The sequence below is a fragment of the Macaca thibetana genome, chromosome 11 (assembly GCF_024542745.1).
Source record: "Macaca thibetana thibetana isolate TM-01 chromosome 11, ASM2454274v1, whole genome shotgun sequence".
Classification (NCBI taxonomy): domain Eukaryota; kingdom Metazoa; phylum Chordata; class Mammalia; order Primates; family Cercopithecidae; genus Macaca; species Macaca thibetana.
In genome coordinates this window covers 6,899,563-6,924,285 of record NC_065588.1, presented here as the reverse complement: position 1 = coordinate 6,924,285, position 24,723 = coordinate 6,899,563, and the positions used below count along the sequence as shown (strand labels likewise).

General features: G+C 53.7%; 5 protein-coding genes across 26 annotated transcripts in view; 2 read left to right on the top strand and 3 right to left on the bottom strand.

Annotated features, from left to right (window-relative positions):
• CD4 (CD4 molecule) overlaps window positions 1-3,580 on the bottom strand; it is a 33,677-nt gene extending 30,097 nt beyond the window's left edge. The window contains exon 1 of one of the 2 annotated variants that reach the window (XM_050747457.1): window positions 3,395-3,580. The gene's annotated coding sequence lies outside the window, so the exon portion shown is untranslated. The remainder of the gene's footprint in view (window positions 1-3,394) is intronic. The other variant, XM_050747458.1, reaches the window with a different exon arrangement.
• Window positions 1-24,723, top strand: part of PIANP (PILR alpha associated neural protein) — a 259,612-nt gene that overhangs the window by 154,197 nt on the left and 80,692 nt on the right. The gene's annotated exons all lie outside the window — the stretch shown is intronic.
• Window positions 13,609-20,507, bottom strand: LAG3 (lymphocyte activating 3). Its single transcript, XM_050747447.1, has 8 exons — window positions 19,152-20,507; window positions 18,720-18,867; window positions 18,081-18,385; window positions 17,220-17,489; window positions 16,536-16,811; window positions 14,594-14,836; window positions 14,181-14,311; window positions 13,609-13,856 (listed from the first exon to the last, which is right to left on the bottom strand). Exons 1-8 carry the CDS (start codon window positions 19,207-19,209, stop codon window positions 13,668-13,670), a joined length of 1,620 nt encoding a protein of 539 aa, XP_050603404.1. The 5' UTR covers window positions 19,210-20,507; the 3' UTR covers window positions 13,609-13,667.
• The window catches only part of ING4 (inhibitor of growth family member 4), a 132,658-nt gene continuing 125,284 nt past the window's right edge, over window positions 17,350-24,723 (top strand). The window contains exon 1 of the mRNA XM_050747509.1: window positions 17,350-17,354. The gene's annotated coding sequence lies outside the window, so the exon portion shown is untranslated. The remainder of the gene's footprint in view (window positions 17,355-24,723) is intronic.
• PTMS (parathymosin) overlaps window positions 21,082-24,723 on the bottom strand; it is a 251,995-nt gene continuing 248,353 nt past the window's right edge. For 18 of the 21 annotated variants that reach the window (XM_050747531.1, XM_050747524.1, XM_050747523.1 and 15 more), the window contains 4 exons: window positions 22,355-22,426; window positions 22,035-22,113; window positions 21,816-21,877; window positions 21,082-21,642 (listed from right to left, as the gene is read on the bottom strand). In XM_050747531.1, the coding sequence (XP_050603488.1) occupies window positions 21,592-21,642; window positions 21,816-21,877; window positions 22,035-22,113; window positions 22,355-22,426 (264 nt within the window). In that variant the 3' untranslated portion in view covers window positions 21,082-21,591. Of the gene's footprint in view, window positions 21,643-21,815; window positions 21,878-22,034; window positions 22,191-22,354; window positions 22,427-22,712; window positions 22,792-22,849; window positions 23,040-24,723 lie in introns of those variants that run through there. The other 3 variants (XM_050747520.1, XM_050747519.1, XM_050747537.1) reach the window with 3 other exon arrangements.

Here is a 24,723-nt window from a genome sequence, read left to right as displayed (position 1 = left end):
CGAGAGAGGTTGGGAGGGCTCTCTGGTCCCTCAAGCCCTAGCACGTCTCTCTCTTTCTCTCTCTCTCTCTCTCTCTCTCTCTCTCTCTGCTTGCTTCTCAGCTCACATCTGTGCATTTCTGTATCTATGCTTCCCAGCCCCCAGCTTATGCCCCCAGCCTGCAGCTCCCTGTGTCTGTGTCTGTCTTCCTCTGTGCCTCATATGCCAGGAGGTCATGCTGGCTCTCCCGGGCTCCCCTGGAATGCCCCTTGCCTCTCCTCCTTTATAATCTTCCCCTCTCCAGCTGCCACTAAGCTCTAGCTGCTTCCGGTCTGTACACAGGCCTCCTGGCCTTTGGCAGCAATATAGACCCTGGACAAGCTTTGATCTGTGGGGAGGCTGCCGAGCACGCCTGCAGCCCAGGGTGGATGTGAGGGAGCCGGCTGCAGGGTGGGAGGGACACCGTGGACAAAGGGAAATGGACAGATTTCCCCAGAATGCACAGAGGCCTCAAGGGAGGAGGGGAGGGAAAGATGTGGGAGGGAGAGACCTGGAGCAGCTTGTTAAAGCAACAGCTACGCACACACAATCCACAATCACACACAAAGCGCAGGGTAGTACAAAAAAAGAGGAATAGAAGAAATTCTGAGAAGCAAGACAGATGCACAGAGCATAGATCCAAAGTGAGGCAAAGAGAGACTGAGAAAGAGATGAGACCAAAATGGCAACACACACCACGCACTCTCTCAGAGCCTTGAGGTTCCTGCCGCCCTCACCCCTGGCCCCCAGGGATGGGATGAAGAGCGAGGCTTGGGAGGGTAAGAGGGCCCAGCTCCACCACAGCGAGAGTCTGTGGTCCCACAGGCACTTTTATCTTCTCTCCATAACCCCCAAGCAGCCCACTCAAGCCCAGCCGCGGGATGTGCCCCACCGCGTTCACTCACCCTCTCTACTGCTGACTGGCTTCCTATAAACTTCCTAGAGACTGTGACCCCTCTAAGGAACTCTTGTGGTTGGTGGCTGCAACCTCCGCCATCCTCTTCTTCGCCTCAGACACCCACATCGGGGGAACCGTGCCCACCCTCCTCCCCTCATCCCCTCAAAGATACAGAACAGAGCTCAAACTCAGCGCTTTGCAAACCCAGACCCCTGCCCGTCTGCCTCTGATTCCCCACCTTCATCAAAGTTATTTTGAGACAGGGCCTCACTCTTGCCCAGGCTGGAGTGCAGTAGCACAGTCAGGCCTCACTGTGGCCTCCATCTCCCAGGCCCAAGCAATGCTCCCACCTTAGCCTCCCAAGTAGCTGGAACCACAGGCACACACTACCATGCCCAGCTAACTTTTGTGGGTTTTGTAGAGATGGGGGTTTCACCATGTCGCCCAGGCTCGTCTCAAACTCCCAGACTCAAGCCATCCTCCTGCCTCGGCCTCTCAAAGGGCTGGGATTACAGGTGTGGGCCACCATGCCCGGCCCATCACAGTTATTTCATTCAACAAACATTTATTGAGTGTCCACAGTGTGCAAGACTGGCCCACTGTGGTGGCTTACATCTGTAATGCCAGCACTTTGGGAGGCCAAGGTGGGCAGATCATTTGAGGCCAGGAGTTTGAGACCAGCTTGTCCAACATAGTGAAACCTGGTCTCTACTAAAAATACAAAAAGTAGCCAGGCGTGGTGTTGGGCGCCTGTAATCCCAGCTACTCGACAGGCTGAGGCAGGAGAATCGCTTGAACCCAGGAGGTGGAGGCTGTAGTGAGTGGAGATCGCATCACTGCCCTCCAGCCTGCGCAAGACAGCGAGACTCCGTCTCAAAAATAATAATAGAAAGTAAAACGTGCAAAACAGTTGGTCTAACCAATTCCCCTCAGCGCCACCCCGCCATTACGGCCAGGGTCAGGGCCTAGGGCTGCCCTCAAGGTTCTGCCTAGCACCAATGGTGGGAGGAGTTTTTATCTAGATATAGACCTCTCCCATATAAGTGCTCCCACATTGAAAGAGGGAAATCATCTCCCGAGTGTCTCTAACGCTGTCCTCAGGGGCTCCTTCGTCTGACTTTGAGGGCGGCGGCCATTTTGTATCAGCCTACAGCATCTGATACAACATAAGGAATTATTTGTCAAAATGTGAAGTAGCAGTGACCTCCCCCATCAGGCCCTACTCTTAGCCTTGCCCAGATAAAAATGTCCCCCACAAGAGCAGGGCATTCAGGAAGCACTATCCCACTCAGAGTGAAATCTTTGAATTATCAAGAATGGGGCCTTTCCATGTTGAGAGATCAGAACCTACCCCAGGAAACCTCTCTCCCAGAAGAAGCCTATGTGGGAAAAGCAGAGGACACCAGGGATAGCATGACTTCAAGGCCATCAGGTCTCAGGGGCTGGAAAGGCCTGAGGGCGGAGAGGCTGAGATGGTACAGGGCTTCCCGTCAGGAGGGATAGTGAGTCCTCACTCTCCCTCACACCCGGCCAGGCCCAGGAGGAGCTGCACCTCCTTCTGCAACTCTCCTGGCCTCATGAAACCCATACCACCAATTCTCTTCGAATCCATTTCTCAAATGACGTATTTAGCTAAGGATATGTATCTGCAACTTTTAGGGCATTTCATACGCAAAAGCTCAGTCTCAGCACTTTCTGAGAATGTTAACTTCCCTATTTCACGAATCATTTCCTATTTCATAAATGATTTAAAAAGTAGAAGTGCGTTTAGACATTGTTCAAAAATCTTAAAAGAGCAAAAAGGTAGACAAAAATTTAAAAATACACACATAAACACAAAAGGTAGTTAAAAGAGACTATTACATAGATCATGTGACTTATGAAATGCTGCAAGTATGATATTTGGTGTCAATTTTTGGAGGTTGTGTATTAGGAAAATTGATTTTGCAAGAATTTTCTCTAGACTAGATTCCACTTCTTTTGCTCTTTTTCTTGCTTTTATCGTTTTTCCTCATCATTTCTTTTTTATAGGTCTCCTCTCACCTTATATTTATTTTTCTAATTTTTTCCCTCCCCTCCTTCACTCTTTTTCTCTCCTCTTCCCCTCTTCCAGTCTTCTCTCCTCCACTGCCCACAACTAGTTGCCTTCCATACCTTTCCCAGCCTGGGATAGTCTCCAGTCCTCACTCCCTCTCTGATCTTGCCCTTTAGGTCAATACTCCTCTGAGGAGCACCCACCGCTCTGAACACTGAGCTGTGCACGCTGGGGCTGCAGAGAGGAGTCTGGCACAGTCCCTGACCTCTGGAAGCTCACAGTTCCAGTGGGAGATCACTGCCCATGACCGGTTCCAAGAGAAATGCAAGAGAAAGTGGCCAGAGCTGTGGGCAGACAACTGGGCAGAGCATATTCCTGTGCATCTGCCCCACGTTCTCCTCCCTCTCAGCTCCGGGGAAAGAAGCCGAGTCTGACCGTCTTACCTCTGGGCTTGCGTCTTTCTTGCCCGCTGCTTCTCAAACAAGTGTATCTGTATGAGGACTTGGAGCTTTGCAACCAGGAGCCCAGTGGGGAGGGTGCTTTGTTCCTTCTGCAGAGTCGTGCTTAAATGAAGAGAGACAGGAAGCCCGATGGCGAGGCTCCTCCACACCCTAGGCCTGGGCCGGCCCCCAACGTCACCATCTGGGGCTGGGGTCCCCACCCCCCTGGCTCTCAGGGAACATGTCAAAGTGAAAATGCCAAAGTCAAGGGAAAAAGTTAACCAGAATCAGGCAGGAGCCAAAGTGTCACTGCCACTGTTAAGCGGCAAGAAAAAGATGGCAAGAAAGATTCCATCAGTGATACTGCCATGTCTGACCAGACTGTGGGGAAAGAAGAAGTGGGAGGCAGTTGGCAGCATATGGTGACAGCAGTGGCAAGCCCACAAATAGCTCCTTGCTCCGGGGCCCTGAGGGCCTGTGTCCAGTGGGTGCCTCCAGGGGTATCTGTGGAGGCTTTATAGATGGCCCAGTGTGGAAGAGAGGGCGTGGGCTGAGCAAAGAATATCTGAGACACCAGGAGTGACTGTTAACCAGGCTCTGTTCCTCTAGGCATCTCTGGCCAGGCCTCAGGTGCTTTCCTCTAGCCCATATCTCCCATGAGCTCCCAATGTGAGTATCCGTCTGCCCACTGGACATCTCCAATGGGAAGCTCACCAGACATAGCAAACTCAACACATCCCCAACTAAGCATACCACCTGCGTACTACCACCCTCCAAACCTGCTTCTCCAGGCTTCTCACTCAGTGAGGGGCTCACCATCCACCAACTTGCCCAAGCAAAATAAATTGGGTGTGATCTTTGACACCTCCTTCACCCAACTTCTCCCATGTATTCATTTTCCAATTCCCGTGGATGTTACCTTCTAAATGGCTCCAAAATCTACCCAGGTCACTCTGCACTACCACTACTGCCACCATTCCAACCCAAGATGCCAATATCGTCCCTTGCCTGGACGACAGCTCCTGCCTCCTCACTGGTTGCCATTCTTATACCACAGCCCAAATGATCATTTAAAGATGCACATGTGAGTGTGCGTTTTCCAGTCTGAAAAAAATGGGGCTGGGCATGGTGGCTCATGCCTATAATCCCAGCATTTTGGGAGGCCAAGGTGGGAGGATCTCTTGAGCCCGGGAAGTTGAAGCTGCAGTGAACCATGATTGCGCCACTGCACTCCAGCTTGAGTGACAGAGAGAACGTGTCTCGAAAAGAAGAAAAGAAAAGAAAAGAAAACAAGTGGCTAGTTCAGCTTGTGACTGCAGCAATTAACGCAAGTACCCCTATTTGACAGCATTGTACTTCATCCGTAGCATATAGTACTGTGTGCTGCTTCTCATTTCATGACACACCGTACTCAAGGGTTGAGATTTAATAAAATTAGTATTTACTGCTTCATTAAGGGCTTTTTTTTTTTTTTTTTTTTTTGAGAGGGAGTCTCACTCTGTTGCTCAGGCCGGAGTGCAGTGGCATGATCTTGGCTCACTGCAACCTCTGTCTCCCAGGTTCGAGCAATTCTCCTGTCTTGGCCTCCTAAGTAGCTGGGGCTACAGGCACACGCCACCACACCCAGCTAATTTTTGTATTTTTAGTAGAGACAGGGTTTCACCATGTTGCCCAGGATGGTCTCGATCTCTTTTTTTTTTTTTTTTGAGACGGAGTCTTGCTTTGTCACCCAGGCTGAAGTGCAGTGGCATGATCTCAGCTCACTACAACCTCCGCCTCCTGGATTCAAGTCATTCTCCCACCTCGGCCTCCCGAGTAACTGGGATTACAGGCACCTGCCGATGTGCCTGGCTAATTTTTGTATTTTTGTAGAGACAGGGTTTCACTATGTTGGCCAGACTGGTCTTGAATTCCTGACCTCAGGTAATCTGCCCACCTCAGCCTCCCAAAATGCTGGGATTACAGGCGTGAGCCACTGTGCCCAGCCTCATTAAGGGCATTCTTAAGTAAAACTGGCATTAATTTTTTTTTTCTTTTTTTACTGTAAGTACCTGGCAGTGAAGAATGCAATGACTATCATATGGTTTGGCGCCACTGCCTTCATTTATGCTAAGGCAGCAGTTTTATCCAGATTGCTTTTGCAACATTATTGCAATGTCAACATAGTGACAAAGGAAAATAACATCGTGCATTTTTTTATGAAAATAGCTTGACCTTGAAGATTCCCTGAAAGGGTCTCAGGGACTCCCAAAGGTCTGCAGGCCACACTTAACTCTGAGAACCACTGATCTAGGTAATTTTTATTCATTCTTGAGATCTCAGCTATTGCGTTAGCTGTCCCCAAAGTCTATTTTCTCCTTCTTCTTGGTAATAGAACCCTCAATTTTTAGCTGAGCTCTCAGCTACCCAGATTTAAAATATACTTCCCAGACTCCCTCACAGCTGGATGTGTCCAAGTGACTCAATTTTGGTTAATGGATGATAGTGAAAGTATCAGGTGCAACCTCAGAGTTGCTCCTCAAAGTGGGGAAAATGTATCCTCCTCAGGCCTTCTTCCTTCAGACTGAAAAGCAAACACCCTCCCTATTGTTCACAGCCACCCTCCCTATTGTTCACAGCCAGTCTGCTTTTCTCATTTACATTACCTGGCAGGCTCTCATAGGCACTGACTTTTGAGTCGATGCCTATGTTTTGAGCCCTGCTCCATTCATTCGTGTGTGTAGTTAAGCATGTACCAGCCCAAGGCACTCTGCTAGGTGCTGGGGATGTGATGCTGAATAAGACAGATATGGTCACCACTCCAGCTTATGACATAGACACTAAACAATGAACAACTTCATGACAATTCGACAAGTGCTACAAAGGAAAAAGCACAAGGTGCTGGGAGATCTTATCATGAAAGAACCTTCTTTCAACTGGGAGAATTGTCTATCGGTAAGCATTGGGTTCTGCTACAAGCAAAAGAAAACCCAAAATAATAGAGGCTTCAACAAGATTGAAGTTATTTTTCACATCTAGGAAGTGTGGAGGTGGGTGGTGCAGAGGTGAGGGAGCAGCACGCCGTCCTCCAGGGCCAGGATTGGGGCTGTTTCTATTTTGTTGCTCTATCATCCTCCTGCACAGAACTTCCTCCCCAGAGTCACAGAGGCTACTCAGGTTCCTCAGTTGAAATCAGTTTTCCTTGTGATAAGATCTCCCACTCCCCTGTGCTTCTCCCTGATTTTCCAGTTGCGATGAAGTCATTCGCTGCTTAGTGTCTAGCTCATAGGCCAGAGTGGTGACCGTGTCTGTCTTAGTTAGCACTACACTCCCAGCACCCTCACAGATGCCTTGACCCTGGAAGACCCTTAATACTTGTTTAATATTTTCCTGATATATTATATTTTATTGATATTAAATTTATTGTGGTAAAATACATGCAACATAAAATTTTCCATTTTAAGCTTTTTTTTTTTTTTTTTTTTTTTCTGAGACAGAGTCTCATTCCATCACCCAGGCTGTACTGCAATGGCGCGATCTCGGCTCACTGCAACCTCTGCCTCCTGGGTTCAAGCGATTCTCCTGCCTCAGCCTCCTGAGTAGCTGGGACTACAGGTGCACACCACCACACCCGGCTAATTTTTGTGTTTTTAGTAGAGACGGGGTTTCACCATGTTGGGCAGGCTGGTCTCAAACTCCTGACCTCAAGTGATCTGCCTGCCTTGGCCTCCCAAAGTGCTGGGATTACAGATGTGAGCCACCGTGCCTGGCGATTTTAAGCATTTTTTTTTTTTTTTTTTTTTTTTTTTTTGAGACTGAGTCTGGCTCTGTCGCCCAGGCTGGAGTGCAGTGGCCGGATCTCAGCTCACTGCAAGCTCCGCCTCCCGGGTTTACGCCATTCCTCCCCTCCCCTCCACTCCCCTCCCCTCCCCTCCCCTCCCCTTCCCTTCCCTTCCCTCCTTCCTTTCTTTCTTTCTTTTTTGAAAACAGTCTTGCTCTGTAGCCCAGGCTGGAGTGCAGTGGTGTGATCTCGGCTCATTGCAACCTGTGCCTCCGGGGTTCGAGCGATTCTCCTGCCTCAGCCTCCCGCGTCGGGATTACAGGTGTGCAACACCACGCCCGGCTGATTTTTGTATTTTTAGTACAGACAGGGTTTCACCATGTTGGTCAGACTGGTCTCGAACTCCTGACCTCAAGTGATTCGCCCACCTCTGCCTCCCAAAGTGCTGGGATTACAGGCATGAGTCACACTGCGCCTAGCCGAGGAGTTTCAGTTGTCAAAGGTCACAGAGCTAATAACCATAGCTGGTGGACCGGGATTTGAATTCACCCACTTGGACCCCAATCTCTGGGTGGTTCCTCTTATTGCACTGCCTCTCCTCTGCATTAAGAAGGTTCAGGACCAGGCGTAGTGGTTCACACCTGTAATCCCAGCACTTTGGGAGGCCAAGGTGGGCAGATCATGAGGTCAAGAGATCAAGACCATCCTGGCTAACACGGTAAAACCCTGTCTCTACTAAAAATACAAAAACAAAAACGAAAACAAAACAAAACAAAAAAAGAAGGTCCAGGTGGGGCGCGGTGCCAAGTGCCTGTAGTCCCAGCTACTGAGGAGGCTGAAGCGAGAGGATGCCTTGAGCCCAGGAGTTCTGGGCTGTAGGGCACTGCACGGATCAGGTGTCTGCACTAAGTTCAGCTTCAGCATGGTGACCTCCCGGGAGTGGGGAACCACCAGATTGCCTGAGGAGGGGTGAGCCAGCCCAGGTTGGAAACACAGCAGGTCACAATTCCCATGCTAATCAGTAGTGGGATTGTGCCTGTAAATAGCCACTGCACACCAGCCTGGGCAACATAACGAGACCCTACCTCTAAAAAAAAATTAAAAATAAAAAAAGAAGAAGAAAGGCCAGGATGGCAGCTAAGAGAAGTCTTCTCCCATAGCAATGGAGTGGGGTGTGAGGCCCACCGCCTCATCTGGAGCTTCTGAGGCTCAGCAGCACCATGATCCTCACATCTATAGAATGGTTTTCCATGTTCCGAGCACTCTCACGTTCGTTTGCACACGCCAGACCTTTTTGGTAGGTGTTACTGTTACTATCCTCACTTTACAGAAGAAGAAATGGAAGTCAAGCTATCTGCCCCTACCACATGTCTGAAAGCATGGGACAGTGGGAGTTCCAGAGGCTATTTTTGCTGTGTATATCCTGTGTCTCTAGGCTGTAGAACAGGAGGAGACCAAGCCAGGGGAAGAAGTGATGGGGAGGAGAGAGAAGCTGGTGTCAGAGGCTATAGACAGAGTGCTGGAGACTAGATGATCTGAGAGACCTAGGGCAGCCAGGGTTGTAGGAAAGTTGAAAGTCCCAGGTGCAACTCTGCGGTGGCCTCCTTACCAGAAGTATGTTTGGCGGCACTGACGCCCTCTGCAAAGGGGGCTGGGGGCAGGGTTTGAGGATGGAGAGCAGGGGAGGGGTCTTTGGGATTATTCTCTGGGAAGCAAAGTCTAGGAGTATCAACACCGTGTCTACCCCATCCACATTTCCCCTGGCTGCAGGACCACTTGTTGCCACTCTCAGAGGGTGGTTCTGGGCCTCCCTCACCCCACGGAAGTTTGAGTAGGCACATTTCAGAGCTCAGGCTGGCCTCAGACAGCTGACACCTGCAGCCCCTTGGAGAAACTGTCAGCCACAGAGTAGAACAGATAGAACCGACCCTACCCCAAACCCACTCCCTTCAAAGGAAGAACCCCACCCTGGGGTGGGCCTGTGCAGGGGATCCTAAGCTCCTTGATCTCCTCCTTTGAAGGAGGGATAGCAGCAGGGGCTCAGGCCTGAACCCTAACATCTCTACCAGGTAGGGGAGGTGGGCAAGGACATTTCTGGGCCTGCAGAGGCTCCTCCTCTGCGCTATGGAGCTGAGAAGACCAGGTCACGGGTAGGGGAACAGCTGGCAAACCCGACTCCAGGGCTGAGTGTGCACAGTACGGCCTCCTACCTCACACACTCGACTTGCCAGGGCCCTAGACCTCACTTGGCTTCCAGAACTTCTCGAGAGTGGACAAGAGAAGACAGCTGGGGATGGAGATGCTCAGAGGGGTCCCTTCTCCTCTCTTGGCCTATCCCTGTTTCAGGCACTGCTCCCCACTCTGACAGCCAGGCTGCAAGATGGCCCCCAGTGACTCCTGTCTCCCTCCGTTCACACCCTTGCATTGCCCCCTCCTGCTTGCACCAGGTTGGTCTCTGTGACCAATAGAATAGGGCAGAAATCATGGTATGTTGTTTTCCAGATCAAAAGACATGGTAGCTTTTGTCTTGTCCACGCTGTCCCTCTGGGGGAAGCCAGTTGCTGTGTCATGTTGTGAGAGGCCCCATAAAGATGCCCAACGCAGGGAGGCGCTAAGGCCTCTGGCCCACAACCTCCCAAGGGAGCTGTCTTGGAGGCAGATCCTCCAGCCCCATCCCAGCCTTCAGATGGCTCCTGGCCTGGCCCACACCTCAGCAGCAACCTCATGAGCGACCCTGTGCCAGAACTACTCAGCAAGACTGCTCCTGAGTTCCTCATTGTGTGAGATAGTGTGTATTGTGATCGTTATTATTATTTTTAGAGACAGGATCTCACCCTGTCACCCACTCTGGAGTGCAATAACACAATCATGGCTCACTACAGCCTGGAAATCCTTCCAGTGATTCCTCTCCCTCAGCCTCCTGAATAACTAGGACCACAGGTGCATGCCACCATGCCCAGCTCATTTTTAAATTCAAAAAGAAAAAAAAATTGTAGACCGGGCACGGTGGCTCACGCCTGTAATCTCAGCACTTTGGGAGGCTGAAGCAGGCGGATCACGAGGTCAGAGATCGAGACCATGCTGGCTAACACAGTGAAACCCCGTCTCTACTAAAAACACAAAAAGTTAGCGAGGCGTGGTGGTGGGCACCTGTAGTCCCAGCTACTACAGAGACTGAGGCAGGAGAATTGCTTGAACCCGGGAGGTGGAGCTTGCAGTGAGCCAAGATTGTGCCACTGCACTCCAGCCTGGGCAACAAAAGCAAAACTCTGTCTCAAAAATAATTAATTGATTATTAATTAAAATACAAAAATTCAAAAATTAGCAGGGTGTGGTGCCATGCGCCTATAGTCCCAGCTACTTGGGAGGCTGAGGCAGGAGAATCACTTGAGCCTGGGAGATGGAGTTTGCAGTGAGCCGAGATCAAGCCACTGCACTCCAACCTGGGCAACAGAGTGAGACTCTGTCTCAAAAAAAAAAAAAAAAAAAAAAAAAGTAGAGGTGTGATCTCACTAAGTTACCCAGGCTGGTCTTATACTCCCGGCCTCAAGCAATCCTCCTGCCTCAGTCTCCCAAAGTGTTGGGATTACCAGTGTGAGGCACCCACCCAGCTTATTATTTTAAATTACTACGTTTTAGGGTAATTTTTTGGTTAAACGCCAATAGGTAACTCACACACACCCCCTTCCTTCTTAACAAGGAGCTGAGCTGATTCCCACCCACCCACTGAAGCTCCCTGAGCTCCTGGCCTCCTGATGCTCCTTCCCCTCCAGGACCACAGCCTGGAGCACCAGTTGACAGATCAACTTGGAGAAGCCAGATGAATTAACCAAGCTCCCTAGGGGCCTTTGGAGGACAGGAAAAAGGCTGGAGGTTATCCTGCCAGACTGATAGTGGGGGGCTGTGGAAAGAGGAGTGGGACCAAGAATGTCACCCTTAGGAGAGACCCCACAGAGAAGCACTCACGGAATGCAGCCCATATGCCCCCTCTTCCTTCCGCCCTTTGCTCTTCTCTAGGGGGTAAAGGAAAAAGGACGCCCTTCATTCTGCTTCTGTCCCCTCCCTGTCCCCTTTATGAAAGAGCATGGGGAAGTCCCCGCATAGGCCTCAGTGAATCTTCGATGACTACTCTCATAAACCCAAAGGGCATAGGATGTTAGCTAGTAGAAAGGAAAAATGCCACCCACAGAACTTTCCAGGAAACCCCTGCCCTATTAAAATATCAGGGCTCCCACTAAGGCTGTGGGGAGCAGGGTCCTGGGGCAGAGCTGAGGAGTCTCTGAGCAGCAACAAAGGGTGGGAACGACGCTTTGGAGGCTTCTTATTTTATGTTTTTGAAACAGGGTCTCACTCTGTCACGCAGGCTGGAGTGTAGTGGCACAGTTATGGCTCACTGCAGCCTCAACCTCCCAGGCTTAGGTGATCCTCCCACCTCAGCCTCCCAAATAGCTGGGACCACAGGGGCGTACCAGTGTGCCCAACTAACCCTTTTTTTTTTTTTAAAGATGAGGTCTCACTATGCTGCCCAGGCTGATCTTGAACTCCTGGACTCAAGCGATCCTTCTGCCTTGGCCTCCCAAAGTGCTGGGATTATAGGCATGAGCCATGACACCTGGCCTGGAAGTTTCTAAAGGGACTTCAAGTCCTTTTGCAGTGTGATCATCTCTGGCAGGGCCAGAGCTTCCTCCTCCCTGTGCCAGTGTTTCTCTGCCAGTGACAAGGCAAGAGTCATCACCATCCTGAGGCTCAGAACCTCAGATTGCTGTAAATGGTTCATTGTTCAGGCTTCAGAGGGTCCCCCCTCTCCCTAAGGCTCTGCACAGAACAAAGGTGTCACCCTCTTTATCCTCTGTCTCCAATGAGTGACTATGGTGTCTCTGCAGGGACATGTCCTCAGGTCTGTCTTTTTGTGTCTTTTTGCACACGTCACACAGACCCAGTTGGCGCCACTCACACATGCCACCATGCCCCTCCTGCTCCAGCAGGCTCACTCCCACTCACCCACTCACTTTCAATATTTTGTTCTCCTGTATGGGGTTAAAGTCCCCTGACAGAGCTATCTGTGGCCAAAGTGCAGGGCCCACACCCACTCACAGGCAGAAGCATCTGTCCCATTCCAGACTGGAGGGTGCCATGTGCTGAGGCCGGTGTGCTCTGCTGAGAGGGCCATCGGCATGGCCCAGGTGAATGCTCCAAGAGAGACTGTCTACAGAGTAGGGCGCAGGGCGACTTGGGGTCTTCAACATCATTCGTGGCATGACCAGAGCAGGCCTGCTTTCTCCTTCACTAATGGATAATCAGATAAGTACTCCACACATGCAGAGCACTTCACAGTTTCCAAAGCCCTTTATTATCCAATATTCACAACAACCCATTCTGGTGGGTTATTATCATTATCCCATTTAATAGGTGAGGAAACTGAGGCTCAGGGAGATTCACTACAGTCACATCAACAAAGCTGGAATGAGAAGCCGGGGCTCCTGATTCCCGCAGCCGTAGCTGGCTGTTTTGCTCCACGCACAGGCCTTTGTTCACAGCCTTCCCCTTTGTCAGACATAGATTACACCCTTGCCAGGGTCAGCCAGGGCTGTATCTCCTGAGACATGCATTGTTCAGTCCCTCTCCTGAAGGGTGCATAGGACATGTGACAGTCACTGGGCGCACACTCATATGCTGCACATAGAGCGTACACAATACAAAGGCAGTGCCTGCATTCGCAGCAATCTGTGCTCCGCCTTGTCCACTGCACTGTTCAACTCCTCAGGCCTGCCGCAGCCGGCCCAGTGACCGCCGTTGGGGTGTGACAAACACTGACCACTGGGTGGCAGTGTGTTCTCATGCCTGGGACCTGAAAAGCCGCCAAGGGCTGAGGAACGTGGGGGGTGGGGCAGAGGTAGGAGCCCCAGCCGGCTGCCCAGAGAGGTTTCCAGACCAGATCTCCTGGAAGACTTGACAAGGCAGTCCTCCGCGCGCGTGTGTGCGTGTGTGTGTGTGTGCGTGCGTGTGTGTGTGTGCATGCGTGTGTGCACGTGCGCGCGAGCATATGTGCGCATCTGCTGCAGCCGGAGGGCCAAGGACAAGTGCTGAAGTGCAGCTGAGTGTGGGGTGGGGTGGACCCAAAGGACAAAAATATCAAGGAAACCAGGGCAGCCAGCGCACTGTGGGTGGAAGGTGGGTGGAAGGACGGAGGAGAGAGCTGCGGAGGCAAGGGGCAAGGTCTTTTTGGGGGGAGCTTCAGGGAAATGATTACCCAGGAGAGAGAAAAAGAGAGTGAGCGCAAGAGAGAGAGAGACCAAGAAAGAAACGCGAAGCAGCCAGAAACAGAAAAGGGGAAGGTGAGGGAGGCTGGCTGGGGAAAGTAGGTTAGGAGGCTAGGGTGGGAGAAGGGAGCCCCCAGAGGCTGGGGAGAGACGGGAACCTTCACTTGGACAAGAAAGAGCTAGACTCAGGCTTGCTGCTGACAGGGAGTTTATTTGGACTGGGCTGCTGAGATCTGCTGGCTGCCTCAGCTCCAGGTCAGAGCTGCTCCGGCTCGGGCTCAGGCCCCGGCTCGGGCTCCGGCCCCAGCTCGCGCTCCAGCTCCGGCTCTGGTTCCAGCTCCGGCTCTGGTTCCAGCTCCGGTTCTTGCTCGAGCTCCTCTATCTTGCTCTGAGCCTGCGGAGGGTGAATCCCTTGCTCTAAGGCAGAAAATCTTCTTGGTCGCCACTGTAAGAAGAGATGGAGAGAGAGATGGAGGGTGGAAGGAGGAGAAGGATGAAGGGAAACGGATTAGGAAGGACACTGAGTCCATCTATTTTTTCTCAGCCACCCTGCCCTCCCCATCTGGTCCTGGCTTTCTCTCAACCCCCGTTCCAGCCTACCCAGGCACAAGCCGTCCCTGGAGTGAGAGGCTTATGAAGAAGGGGGGGCTCCGAGGGCAAGTTCAGGGTCCCCTTTGATCACCTTCCTGAGGAAGGGGTGTCATCAGCACTCTGAGGATGGAAGAGGAGGGGCTGTTGGGGGAGCGGGGTTGGCACGTCCCTGGCTCACCTGTCTTCTCCAAAGGTGAAAGCCAAAGGCTCCAGTCACCAAAAGGAGCAGAAAAAGGACACCAAGGATGAGAAACAGCGGGAGGTGGCCTGCTCGGAGGGCCCCTGGGGCTCTCCCAGAGCGTTGTGCACCTATGGAGAAAGTACAGGATGAGGTGTAGGGTCAGGGCTAGAAAGGACATTTTGTCACTCCCTCAGACTTTACAGATGCAAGGAGATCCAGAGAGTTTAAGGGACTTGTCCCAGGTCTTTCAGCTGATTATTGGTGGAAACAGGTCAACCCTAGGCAAGAGCCAGAGATCAGGTCCCTGTCTGGAAAGAAAAGTGCTGGGATGGGGGTGGCAGGGGCTGTTCTGGAAGGGGATAAAGATTATTGCTGTGGCATTGGGGTCCTGGCATTTTGGGGCCTCGGACCTGGGCTAGACAGTTCTGTGAAGTATACTGCTGCTCCAAGAAGCCTCTCCCCCTGGTGCAGCTGGCATTGCCAAGGCTGGGAAAGGAGCTGGGCTTCCTGGGCCTCCAGCCATGGTCCTGAGAAACTCCTCTGGGATGGGGTGTTCAGGGGGCTCCACACAAAGTGTTCTTGTCCAGATGCTGGAGTCACCTCACAAAGCAGCTTCCCCAGGGAGCCAGGTGACCCAAAGGATTTGGGAGTCACTGAAAAGAGTAGAAGGAAGAGATCTTTTGGGTTTCTGGCCCCCTTATGTGATACCACAGGTTGAAATCCAAGCCTCAATCACCATGCACTCACTTGGGTTCTGGCCAGGTGAGGTTGGGGAAGGACATCAGGGGTCATGGCCACATTCATCTTTTTCTTTCTATTTAATTTTTTGTTAAATTTTATACAGATGGGTTTTCACCATGTTGCCCAGGCTAGTCTGGAACTTCTAGACTCAAGTGTTCTTCCTGCCTCAGCCTCTCAAAGTGCTGGGATTACAGGCGTGAGCCACCACACCCTGCCGGCCACATTTATCTTGTTCAGACAACGCTCTAGTCAGCTCCTTCCCCTGCTCAAAACATTTCCAGGCTCCCTACTGCCTTCACACTCAAACTGGCCCTGGCAGACCACAGAAAAAATACTATTACAGATTCTTTTATTACTTTCTACTCAAAATGCTCAGAACCCTCAAAATCAGTCAGATGAGCTGACCCCCCGTCCACTTCACAATTTTGCAACTTCCATGACATGGCTCACATCAGTGTCTCCTGCCTTGTGGTGTCCCCTGAATGAACATCATCCCCCTTTCTGAATGTATAGAGAACAGGGAACTGGCCCATTCATCTAGAGACTGAGCATTCTCCAAGTTGTAAAGTGAGAGATGGGAGGGTGGGAGGAGACAAAGGGTCCTGAAGAGTGATTTGGTGATGCAGACACCTGAGTTTAGACCCAGAGTCTGGCACTTCCCAGGTGTTTTGAGAAAGTCTTCAGGGGTAACAGTATCTTTCTCATTGGGCTGTCTACATAAAACAGTTGACCTTCAAGAAGGCATTGGACAGAAAGAACTGGTGGGCTTTGATGACTGATGGGACGTAGGGAGGAGGCGGCCAGGTTTCGAGGTGGGTGGATACCAGTGGATTACTGACAGGCTGAGTCAGCAAGGGGATTGGTGGTAGAAAAAGATGGGATTCAGGGTGAGGCGGCTGAGAGGTGGTAGAATATCTAGTTAGAGGTATCCAGAAAGCAAGTGAAAACTCAGGATTGGCCTTCAGGAGATGTATTATCCATTAGCATGTTCATGTATTCATTCAATCTCTATACATTATTAAGCACCTGCCATGGGGTGCTACTACTTAGTGACCGCAGGTGAGTGCTGCAGACATAGTAATCTGTCATGGCTGATAGTTATCAACCAGTCAACACATACTCTCTGAGTATTATTTTTTCTGTGTTTATTTTATACCGTCTTGGAAAACCCTTACTCAGTAAATATTTGCTGACCAAGGGACGGATTTATTAACTCCTCCCAAATCTAGGCCACTTCCTGCAACTTTAACCCAAGCCCTGTCTGCAAAGTAGAAAAGGGTTCTAGAAATATTTTCTACCTCTTTTGAACCATTTGGAATTTTTGTCACCTTTCCTTCTAACTTCCCAGACCCTCCCGCCAATTGAGAGCAGGGGAGTCCCATAGAGAACAGTGGAACTTTTATCTTGTGACTCAAGAGGAGATTTTCAGTTTCGATTCTTTATTATGGGGGTGAGAAAAGTGGGGGCCGAGATGGGCAGGCTCAGGAACTTGTGCCCAGTGGCCTGGCATCACCCACTGGGTGGGTTTGCTCAGTCTTTGCCCCGCCAGCCCTTCCTCCCTGTTCTTTCTCTCCTGGGAGGGGAGCTACTCCTTTCCCATGTGAGGCTGACCTGTGATGATTGCCAATGTGACAGTGGCATTGAGCTGCTGTCCCTGTAGACGGATATGGCAGATGTAGGTCCCAGCCTGGGCCTGGCTTACATCCTCTAGTCGAAGGGTAAAGTCGCCATTGTCTCCAGCCACCAGGAGGTCAGGGCCTCCCCCAGGAGGAGCCCACTTGGCAGTAAGGAAAGACTGGGTCCCCACAGCAGGAGGCAGGCGGCAGGGCAGCTCCACCCTGGAACCTGCTCCAGCGTACACTGTCAAGGGAGTTGCGGGCTCCAGACCTGAAGAGAAAAGAAAATCCAAATTTAAAGCTGGGTGCTGCAGTGGGGAGGGAGTGCCGGGGCTGCAGGGAAGGGAGGCAGAAGAGTGCAGGAGATGCCCTGGCTCGTAAGAGTGCTAAGGAGCAGAATAAGGTGATGAGCTGAGGATGCGCAGAAACCCAGCAAGTGGGCTTAGCCAGAAGGAGAGGGAAGGCTGGCAATGATGCTGGAAGGCTATGGGAGAAGCAAGAAGGGGCGATGGCAGCTGCAAGGCTGCCAGCAATATAAGGGGGTCGAACAGTGAGGCCCACAGCAATGATGTAGGCCACTGGCTGCCGAGAACCTGGTTTGGGGACCCATAGTCAGGGGAGGTGACAAGGGGGGCAGGAAGGGGTTGTGGTAAAGTGTGAAGCAGAGTGGGGGAGTTACCCAGAACAGTGAGGTTATACATGATGGAGACATTGAAGCCATCTCTGTAGGTGAGGATGCAGCCCCAGAGCCCAGAGTCCATGGGGCCGACATGGGGCAGGAAGAGGAAGCTTTCCGCTAAGTGGTGATGGGGGGACCCCTGGACAGGGACTCGGCCCTGGCCACGGCTCCGGAACCAATGCACAGAGGCTGGGCGGTCAGGGCGGCTGAAGGAGCAGTTCAAAATGACCCAGTCAGAGGTCCTGAGAGACCCTGGGGGGCTGGCAGTCACTGTGCAAGGATAAAGAAGACTTGATCAGCCCACTGGAAACAATTTCCCAACACAGCAGGACTGCCAAGCTGGAAGCTCCTGGAAACAGGAACCTGGCTTTAGACTTGTCTTCTCTCTCGAATCACCCTCTCCCCATCTCAGCTCCCAGCACCTGGAGGTGCATAAAGTGGATCCCCAAGAGTCCCCAGGGCTACTTTCCCCTGTCCCTTGCCTGGAATTTACTTGGCATCAGCCACCCTTGCCGTTCTCCTGGCCTGGATCCCTGCGAAGCCCACCCCCTGAGCCACAGATATCTGAAATGAATCACTCTAGCCCCGTGCTCTCCCCGCTCCGCCCGCCTCTGGGCACTCCCGCGTGGGTGGGAGAAGGGGAGCTCGGGGCTGACACAATCTCTCCACAGGGCCCCCCATACACGTGCTTCGGGGGGCCCCTTCCACTCCAGCAGGCCGCCCACCCCCTTCCTCTACTCTTCTGGGAGCTCTCGGACACGGCCTAGAGCGCAGCCTCTGCCCCAGCCCTTCCTGCCTCCCCGGCGGCAGGGAATGGGGACCCACCTCCCAGCCCCTCTCCGGTCGTCCCGCCCCACATACTCGAGGCCTGGCCCACGCGCAGACGAAGGCGGCAGGAGAGGGCGCGGTCCCTGAGGTGCACCGTGGCGCGGTACTCGCCGGCGTCCGCGCGCCGGGCTGGGCGCAGCCACAGCGAGAAGTCCCCGCGCTGCCGGCCGCGCTCATCCAGCTGGACGCGGGGCTGCAGGGGCAGCCTCCCGCTGCGCAGGCCTCCAGGACCCACGCTCAGCACCGTGTAGCGGCGGGGCCTGGGCCCCCAAGAGTAGGGCGCCGCCGGGCGATGGCCGGGGGCCGGGGGGTGGCCGGGGGCGGGAGCGGGCGGGCCACTGGGCGGGAAAGAGAATGGAGTTGAGAAGTTCAGGGGCAGGCAGCCACCTGTTGAGGATGAGGAAGCCCGCCCCGAGAGTTATCTTGACCACCAACCGTCCTCTCACCCCCGACCCCTCTGTTGGACTGGCAGCATCCCCTTCCGGAGAGAAGGGATGCAGGTGTGAGGGTATTGCAGAGCAAGGGCAGGAACGGTGCGGGCGAGGGCAGGGAGACTGGGTCACTGGCTTCAGAGGGAGTGGCACCTCAGGGTAGGGGGCAGAGGACCGGCATGGGTGTTGGGTTGTGAGTGCTGGATTCGGGGGTCCTGTTGCCCAGGTTTGGGGTGCATACCTGTCTGGTTGATGCTGCCAAGTGACCCCTGCTCTTCGCAGAAGGCTGAGATCCTGGAGGGGGATTGTGGGGCTGCAGGGGAGCTGGGCAGGAGCCCCCTCCTGGGCCCACACCACCGAGATCTCAGCCCCTGGCTGGGGAGGCTTCACTAGGTGAGCAAAAGAGAGGCCAAGGGGAGGGGGCGTGAGCCGAGAGGCAGGGGTAGAGAATGAGCCTGGGTGCTTCCCGAGGGAGAAACAGGGTGCAGGAAGAGCTTGGGTTTCTGTCCCTTCTCTGCCCAGAGAGGCTTTGGGGGTGGAAGGACTGTCCAAAAAAGGGATTAGAAGAATCCACCACAGAGCTAAGGACCTCAGAACCTTTGTGGCCACAGAGATCCCTGCTGGTCCCCTCCTGTGGGGCCGGAGGTCAACCCTCCCGCCATCCCCGCTTTACCTGGAGCCACCCAGAGCGGCTGCAGAAACAGCAAGCCCAGGAACTGAGCCTCCCACATCTCTCCTATGGTCTGGGCAGCACTGAGCCCTCCAAAAGGAGGTCAGAAAAGGAAAGTGGGCAGTGGTAGGGGGTGGGGGGGCAAAGGAGAAGTTCTGCAGCTAGGGAGGTGGAGGAAGAGGATCTAGAAGAAGGGAGACCAGGAGAGAGCCTTGGAGAGAGGGTGGGGAGGGATGACCAGAGGCCAGAATCCAGAGGAAAGCTGGGCAGATCAGGCAGCCTGAGGAGGTGGGGGGGGTGTCCCAGGGAACAGAGCAGGGCCGTGGCGGAGAGCAGACAGAGCAAAGTGGCTGTCGTGACTGGGATGCCGTTCTCCGGGCCTTCACCTCTGTGCCCGGCCTTCCCTCCACCTTCCCCACTTCCCCTCCTCCCTGCCCGCCCCCCGCACCCCAGGGCTTACGGTTTCACTTCGCAGTGGAAAGTCTGAGGGGGCTGATTCCCAGCAACAGCACCCTCCACCTCTGTGGTGGCGCTCCCCTTGTTTACTTCCTCAGTCCTGGGTCTCCCCACCTCCCCCTCCCCGCCTCTGCCCCACCTTCCAGACTGGTCCCTCTGCCAGGGACCTTCTGCGGCCACGCACCATTTCTGCCTGAAACTGCCCCCTTGCCCATCTCCAAGCTGCCTCCTCAGTCCCAATATTCACACTTCCTTCTTGGCAAGCTCTTTCCTTGTTGCTTAATCTCCTCCCTCATTCTCTTAACCTCCCAGAACTTCGTGACCCCTTTAGACCGGCCTTTCCACCCATCAGTACAATGTTTCCTGGGAACATGGTGGACAGGAAGCTTCACTGCACCCTAAAACATGGTAGGTCTAAGGCGAGGCGTGCCAGCTTTGCAGGGCATGGAGAGTAACTACATTGTATTGAGGCTTCATTACGTGCTAAGCACTGTATAGGACACTTATAGTAATTCATGAAATCTAGTAATTTTCCCCATTGTACAGATGAGGAAACTGAGCTTCCAAGAAATTGTACAATTTGCCAAGGTTAGGGAGTGTGAAGATAAAAGCTGTGAGTGTACCTGTGTGCGGGAGAGTGTTTAATCCTGACCTTGAATGAGTTATGGGAGTCTCCTGGGACAAATGATGCTGTTGATGAGTCAACACCCCTCCCCACTCCAGCTGCGGCCCCCATGCACTCAGAAGCATTCTCCAATCCAGAGGTTCCGAACTGAGAGGAGAGGGCAAGGGTCATGCAGAGATGGAGAAATGCAGAAATCTCAGCAATCTCCTAACAGAGATCACACTCAGGGGAAACAGAGGCAGTGGGACTAGGGAGGGCCCAAGACTGACAAGAGTCATACAACTCCCGCTCCCCAGCCCAGCCCAGGGAGAGTGGGAGGGCAGGTGACGAAACATACAGCTGACCTGGGAACAACAAGAGGCCCAGGATTTCCCTGCTTGACTGGAAGGAACTCTCTTCTGTGCCAGGCAAAGGGCATCTCTGATGCCCAGCAGCTCACTCCAGATCCTAGGAGGCTGAGACCCAGGACTACCAGCCCTCTCCCAGCTCAGGGGCAGGACTTCCTGTTTCTGGGCTGTTTCTCTGTGCCTGGTTCAGCACAATAGAGCTGGTAGCTTTCCACTGGGCTCAGCAGTGTCTAGGTCTTGTGTGGGTTAGCAGGGAAGTGTGTATTGCTGGGGAGGAGCATCCCTGAGAATCCAAAACAGGACGTAAGTCAGCTCTCAGAAGAGCTGGGTTCCGGGCCACCCCTGGAGGGCTGCTCTTGTCTTCTTGAGTCGTGGGTGGCAGGAGTGTGCTGCTGCTTTGGTATCAAAGGGAAGGGTCCTGGCAGAATGTGAGGTCAGCCACCCTCATCCCTTCTCTACCCTTTTGTCGCACTGACTGGACCCCCCCGGGAAAGCAGGAGACAGGTTAAAAACAGAAGCGCGACCATTTCTTTATTAAATTATACAAAAAGGGAGGGGAGGGGGGCAGCTGTGGGGCTCGGCCCCAACCCCGGCCCCACCCCGGCCTGGCGCTGTCTGAGAAGAGGGGATCTGAGGGAGATCCAGGGGTCAGGCAGGATAGGGATGGGGCAGGACATGAGGCTGGGGGATGCAGAGGTTAGGTGGGAGAGGCTACCAGAGGAAGGATGGGGCTGGTAGGGGAGGGAGAAAGAGAGCAAAGAGAGAGAGGAGCAATTGGGGGCCAGCTGGGGAGCTCAGATGGAGCAGGTCAGGAGGTGGAACAATGGCAGAGTGAGGGTGGAGGGCGCAGTGTCTGGAAAGGCGGAAATGAGAAGGCTGGGGAGAAAGAAGAGGGTGGCAGCTCTGGTGCAGGGCCCAGAGCAGGGAGCCAGGTGAACAGTGGCTGGACTTGTCTGCCCCCACCCCCACCTCCAGGCCCAGAGAGGCCTCCCAACCCCAGCCTGTTGGCAGGGGCTCACGCCGATGCCCCATTTTCTGTCTTCTGCCGCTTGGGATCAGCTTCATCCTGTGGAGAGGGAGAGAATGGGGGAGTTGTAAAATGGGAGGGGAGACCTCCCCCTGTCCCGGTCCTGTTCCAGCCCCCACCCCTGCTGCACAGGTATCTGGGTCCAAATCCAAAGGGCGCCCAGCCCGGCTGCATCCCTGACAGCCCCTCAGGCCCAGCAACCCAGCCCAAACCTCCTCTTCGGCAGCTCTCTTCAGCGCGGGCCCTTCGTCATCCTCTTCTTCTTCTTCCTCATCTGAGGAGCCAGAAATGGGTCATTGGGGAAGGGCAGGAAGCTCCGGCACAGACCCCCTGTGGTCGCCCTTAGCCCTGCTTCAGGTCTTCAAACCCACCCTGACTCTGCTCATTGGAGCCCAGACTTTGCCAGCCCAGCCTCCCCTGCCCCTCCCCACCTTCTTCTTCCCCTTCATCTTCCTCCTCTCCATCCTCAGCAGTTTCTTCTTCTTCCTCCTCAGCCCCGTTCTCCTCCTCCTGTGGGGACCAGGAGAGGGAGTAGCCTCAGGCTGGCTGCATGCCCTGCCCACCATTACCACCAATGGGAGGGGAGACTGGGTGAGAAAAGGACTTGGGAGGGGCCTCAGGGTGGGGCAGCAAGGATGAGAGGGCTCAGTGCAAGGGCAGGACCCAGCACCCTCAGAAGGAAAGTGGAGGAAGGATGAGATGATTGGAAGATGGTAGGGTAGATGTGGTCCTCTCCCTGACCCCTCCACACCTCCACCACTTCTTTCTTTCGCTCTTTCCGGCTTGCCTTCTCCTCCACCTTCTCCTTCTTCTCCTTCAGGTCCTGCAAGGGAGAAAGAGGTCACCTTTCTCACCACAAATGGCTTGCAGCCCCTAAGTCCCTGCAGCCCCCGTCCTCCCTCTGTAGTGAACTTAGAGGAGTATGAACTGAAAAGGTGGCCATAACTTAGAGACAGAATAGGGGCCCCGGGGTCCTTACATTAGGGCCATGAAGGGGTTGAGACCAAACACCTCCTTCCCCAAGACCCAAGGTGGGGTGGGAAAGGGATGAAGAAGCAGGAGCTGGCAACCAGGGTAACGATCCCCACCCCCATCAAGTTCTCCCAAACCTCACTGGCTGAAGAGTTCAGCTCAGCAAAGCAAATCCTCTCCATCTGCTTGCAGCCTCAGTGCCCCACCCCCTCCTGTGTCCCTCCGCCTCCCTGGCCTGCCCCCCACTGCCCGCCCAGCTCTGCCTTTTGTCTACCTCTGGGGCCTTTTCCTGAGGACTCTCTCTCCTGGGCATCCCTCCCAGCTTCCCCTTCAGCTTCTAAGGTCTTTGTTTCTCTCCGTCTGTGTCTCCCTAATCCTCAGGCCCCTACTTGGCCAAACACTACCAGAGATAGGGAGAGCACCTTAGCACATTCCCAGCACCCCTCCCACTTTCTGCCCTCCCCACCCCAAAACAGTTCAAGTAGTTTCCTTCTTCCTGCCTCCCATGATGTATGCATGGGTGTAGTGGAAGAGTGGAAGTAGCATTTCCAGTGGAAATGTAGGTGAAGTAGGAGAGAAAACAAGGAGGGGAAGAGTAGCAGGCATGGGAGACAAGGAGAGAGCAACAAACAAGGTCTGTGACTGGGGTGGGATAGGAATGGAGAAGAGGGAGGCACCTGTCTAGTAGACCCTCCCACCGGCCAGCCCCTCTCCTTCACCCCAAGATCCTAGCAGGCATAGGATGACATCCTGTGCTGATATGGCAGCGGGAGATGCCCATGTGAGTCCCTTCTGGACACTACACTAGCCTCCCAATTCAGATTCCAGTCCTCTCCCCACCCACTCCTTGGCAGGCACAGTGTAACACGGTAGGTGTCCTTGTGTGATCTGATCTGGTGTTGGTGTGCCATGCTGTGTATCTGATTCCATGTGAATGGAAGTCTCCTGTGTGAGATCACCCTGGGAGGGGGGTCTTTTCTGGAACAGGATAGGGGATAGGAGAGGAGCCCGGTGCAGAACGCCTGACCTGAGGGGCACTCAATTCCCTTCTCCCTTTAAGGGTAGCTGAGAACTCTTCACCCTCACTCCAGCGAGGCTGCCCTTCCACCCCACCGTGAGGTCTTCATTTCTGTGCCACAAGGTCAGTATGGCATTTCCACTACCTAGTGGGCTCTTCCCTACATCCTGGGCCAAGAGAGCAAGGAGCTGGTCAGCTTCTCTCTGGGAGCCCCAGCACCAGAAGTCTGTAGGGCCCTGGCCTGACTTTCCCATCTGGGCTGATGGAGGGAGGGAGTGAGAATACCAGAGACCAAAGTTCAAGAGGCCGGGCCCTCTCCTCCCCTGTTCTGTCCTTCTGGTCACTGTCCTTCCATGATCCCTTTTCCAGGAGAATATGTGACCTGGGCCCTAGGTCTTCTGCTAAGCGGCCCTCTGGCCTCATTTACTCAAGACAGGCACACACACCTACACTGGCCGACAGCGATGCACAGAGAGGGGCACCCACGCGATGGGAGACACATGGCCCAGCGCTGGGCCATTCTGGTACACACTCTTGAGACAGCACGGGAGCAAAGTGGAGCCACTTAACACTCACAAAGCGACAACATGGCTCCAGAAAATCTACGTCTCCACATGCACACATGTAACTGACACGGGCAGTCCCACACACTCGCTGGATTTCAGACATACAAAGACACCTACTCAGTGAAGTCACATGCCACCGCACAGCCCGCCGGAGGGCCACACGGGCGCACCTTGGCAGATCGCACACAGCCCCTCTCCCACCGCCGTTAATCCCATTGGCTCCCCCCGTTTCACTTCGCTGGCCTCCGGGAGACCAGTGTGACGGCCCCTCAGCAACCACCGCGCCCCAACCCGCCCCGCCACACACATACACACACAAGATAGGGCTCCCAGCCCCCAAACCCCGGCCGCGTTAATTTCCCAAAGCGACACTCCGAAGGTTCCCTGGGGAAATTAGAGAAGGCTGGAAGAGAAGCAAGGGCGAACGGATGGGGCAGGGGAAGGGAGCTGATGAGGGCGAGGACAGCTCGACGCAATGCCATGCAATGCCCAGCCTCGGCTTTTTCGAAGGCTATTCCTGCCCCGCTTCTAATTTTTAGGAATTCGAGATTCTTCCAGTGTGTA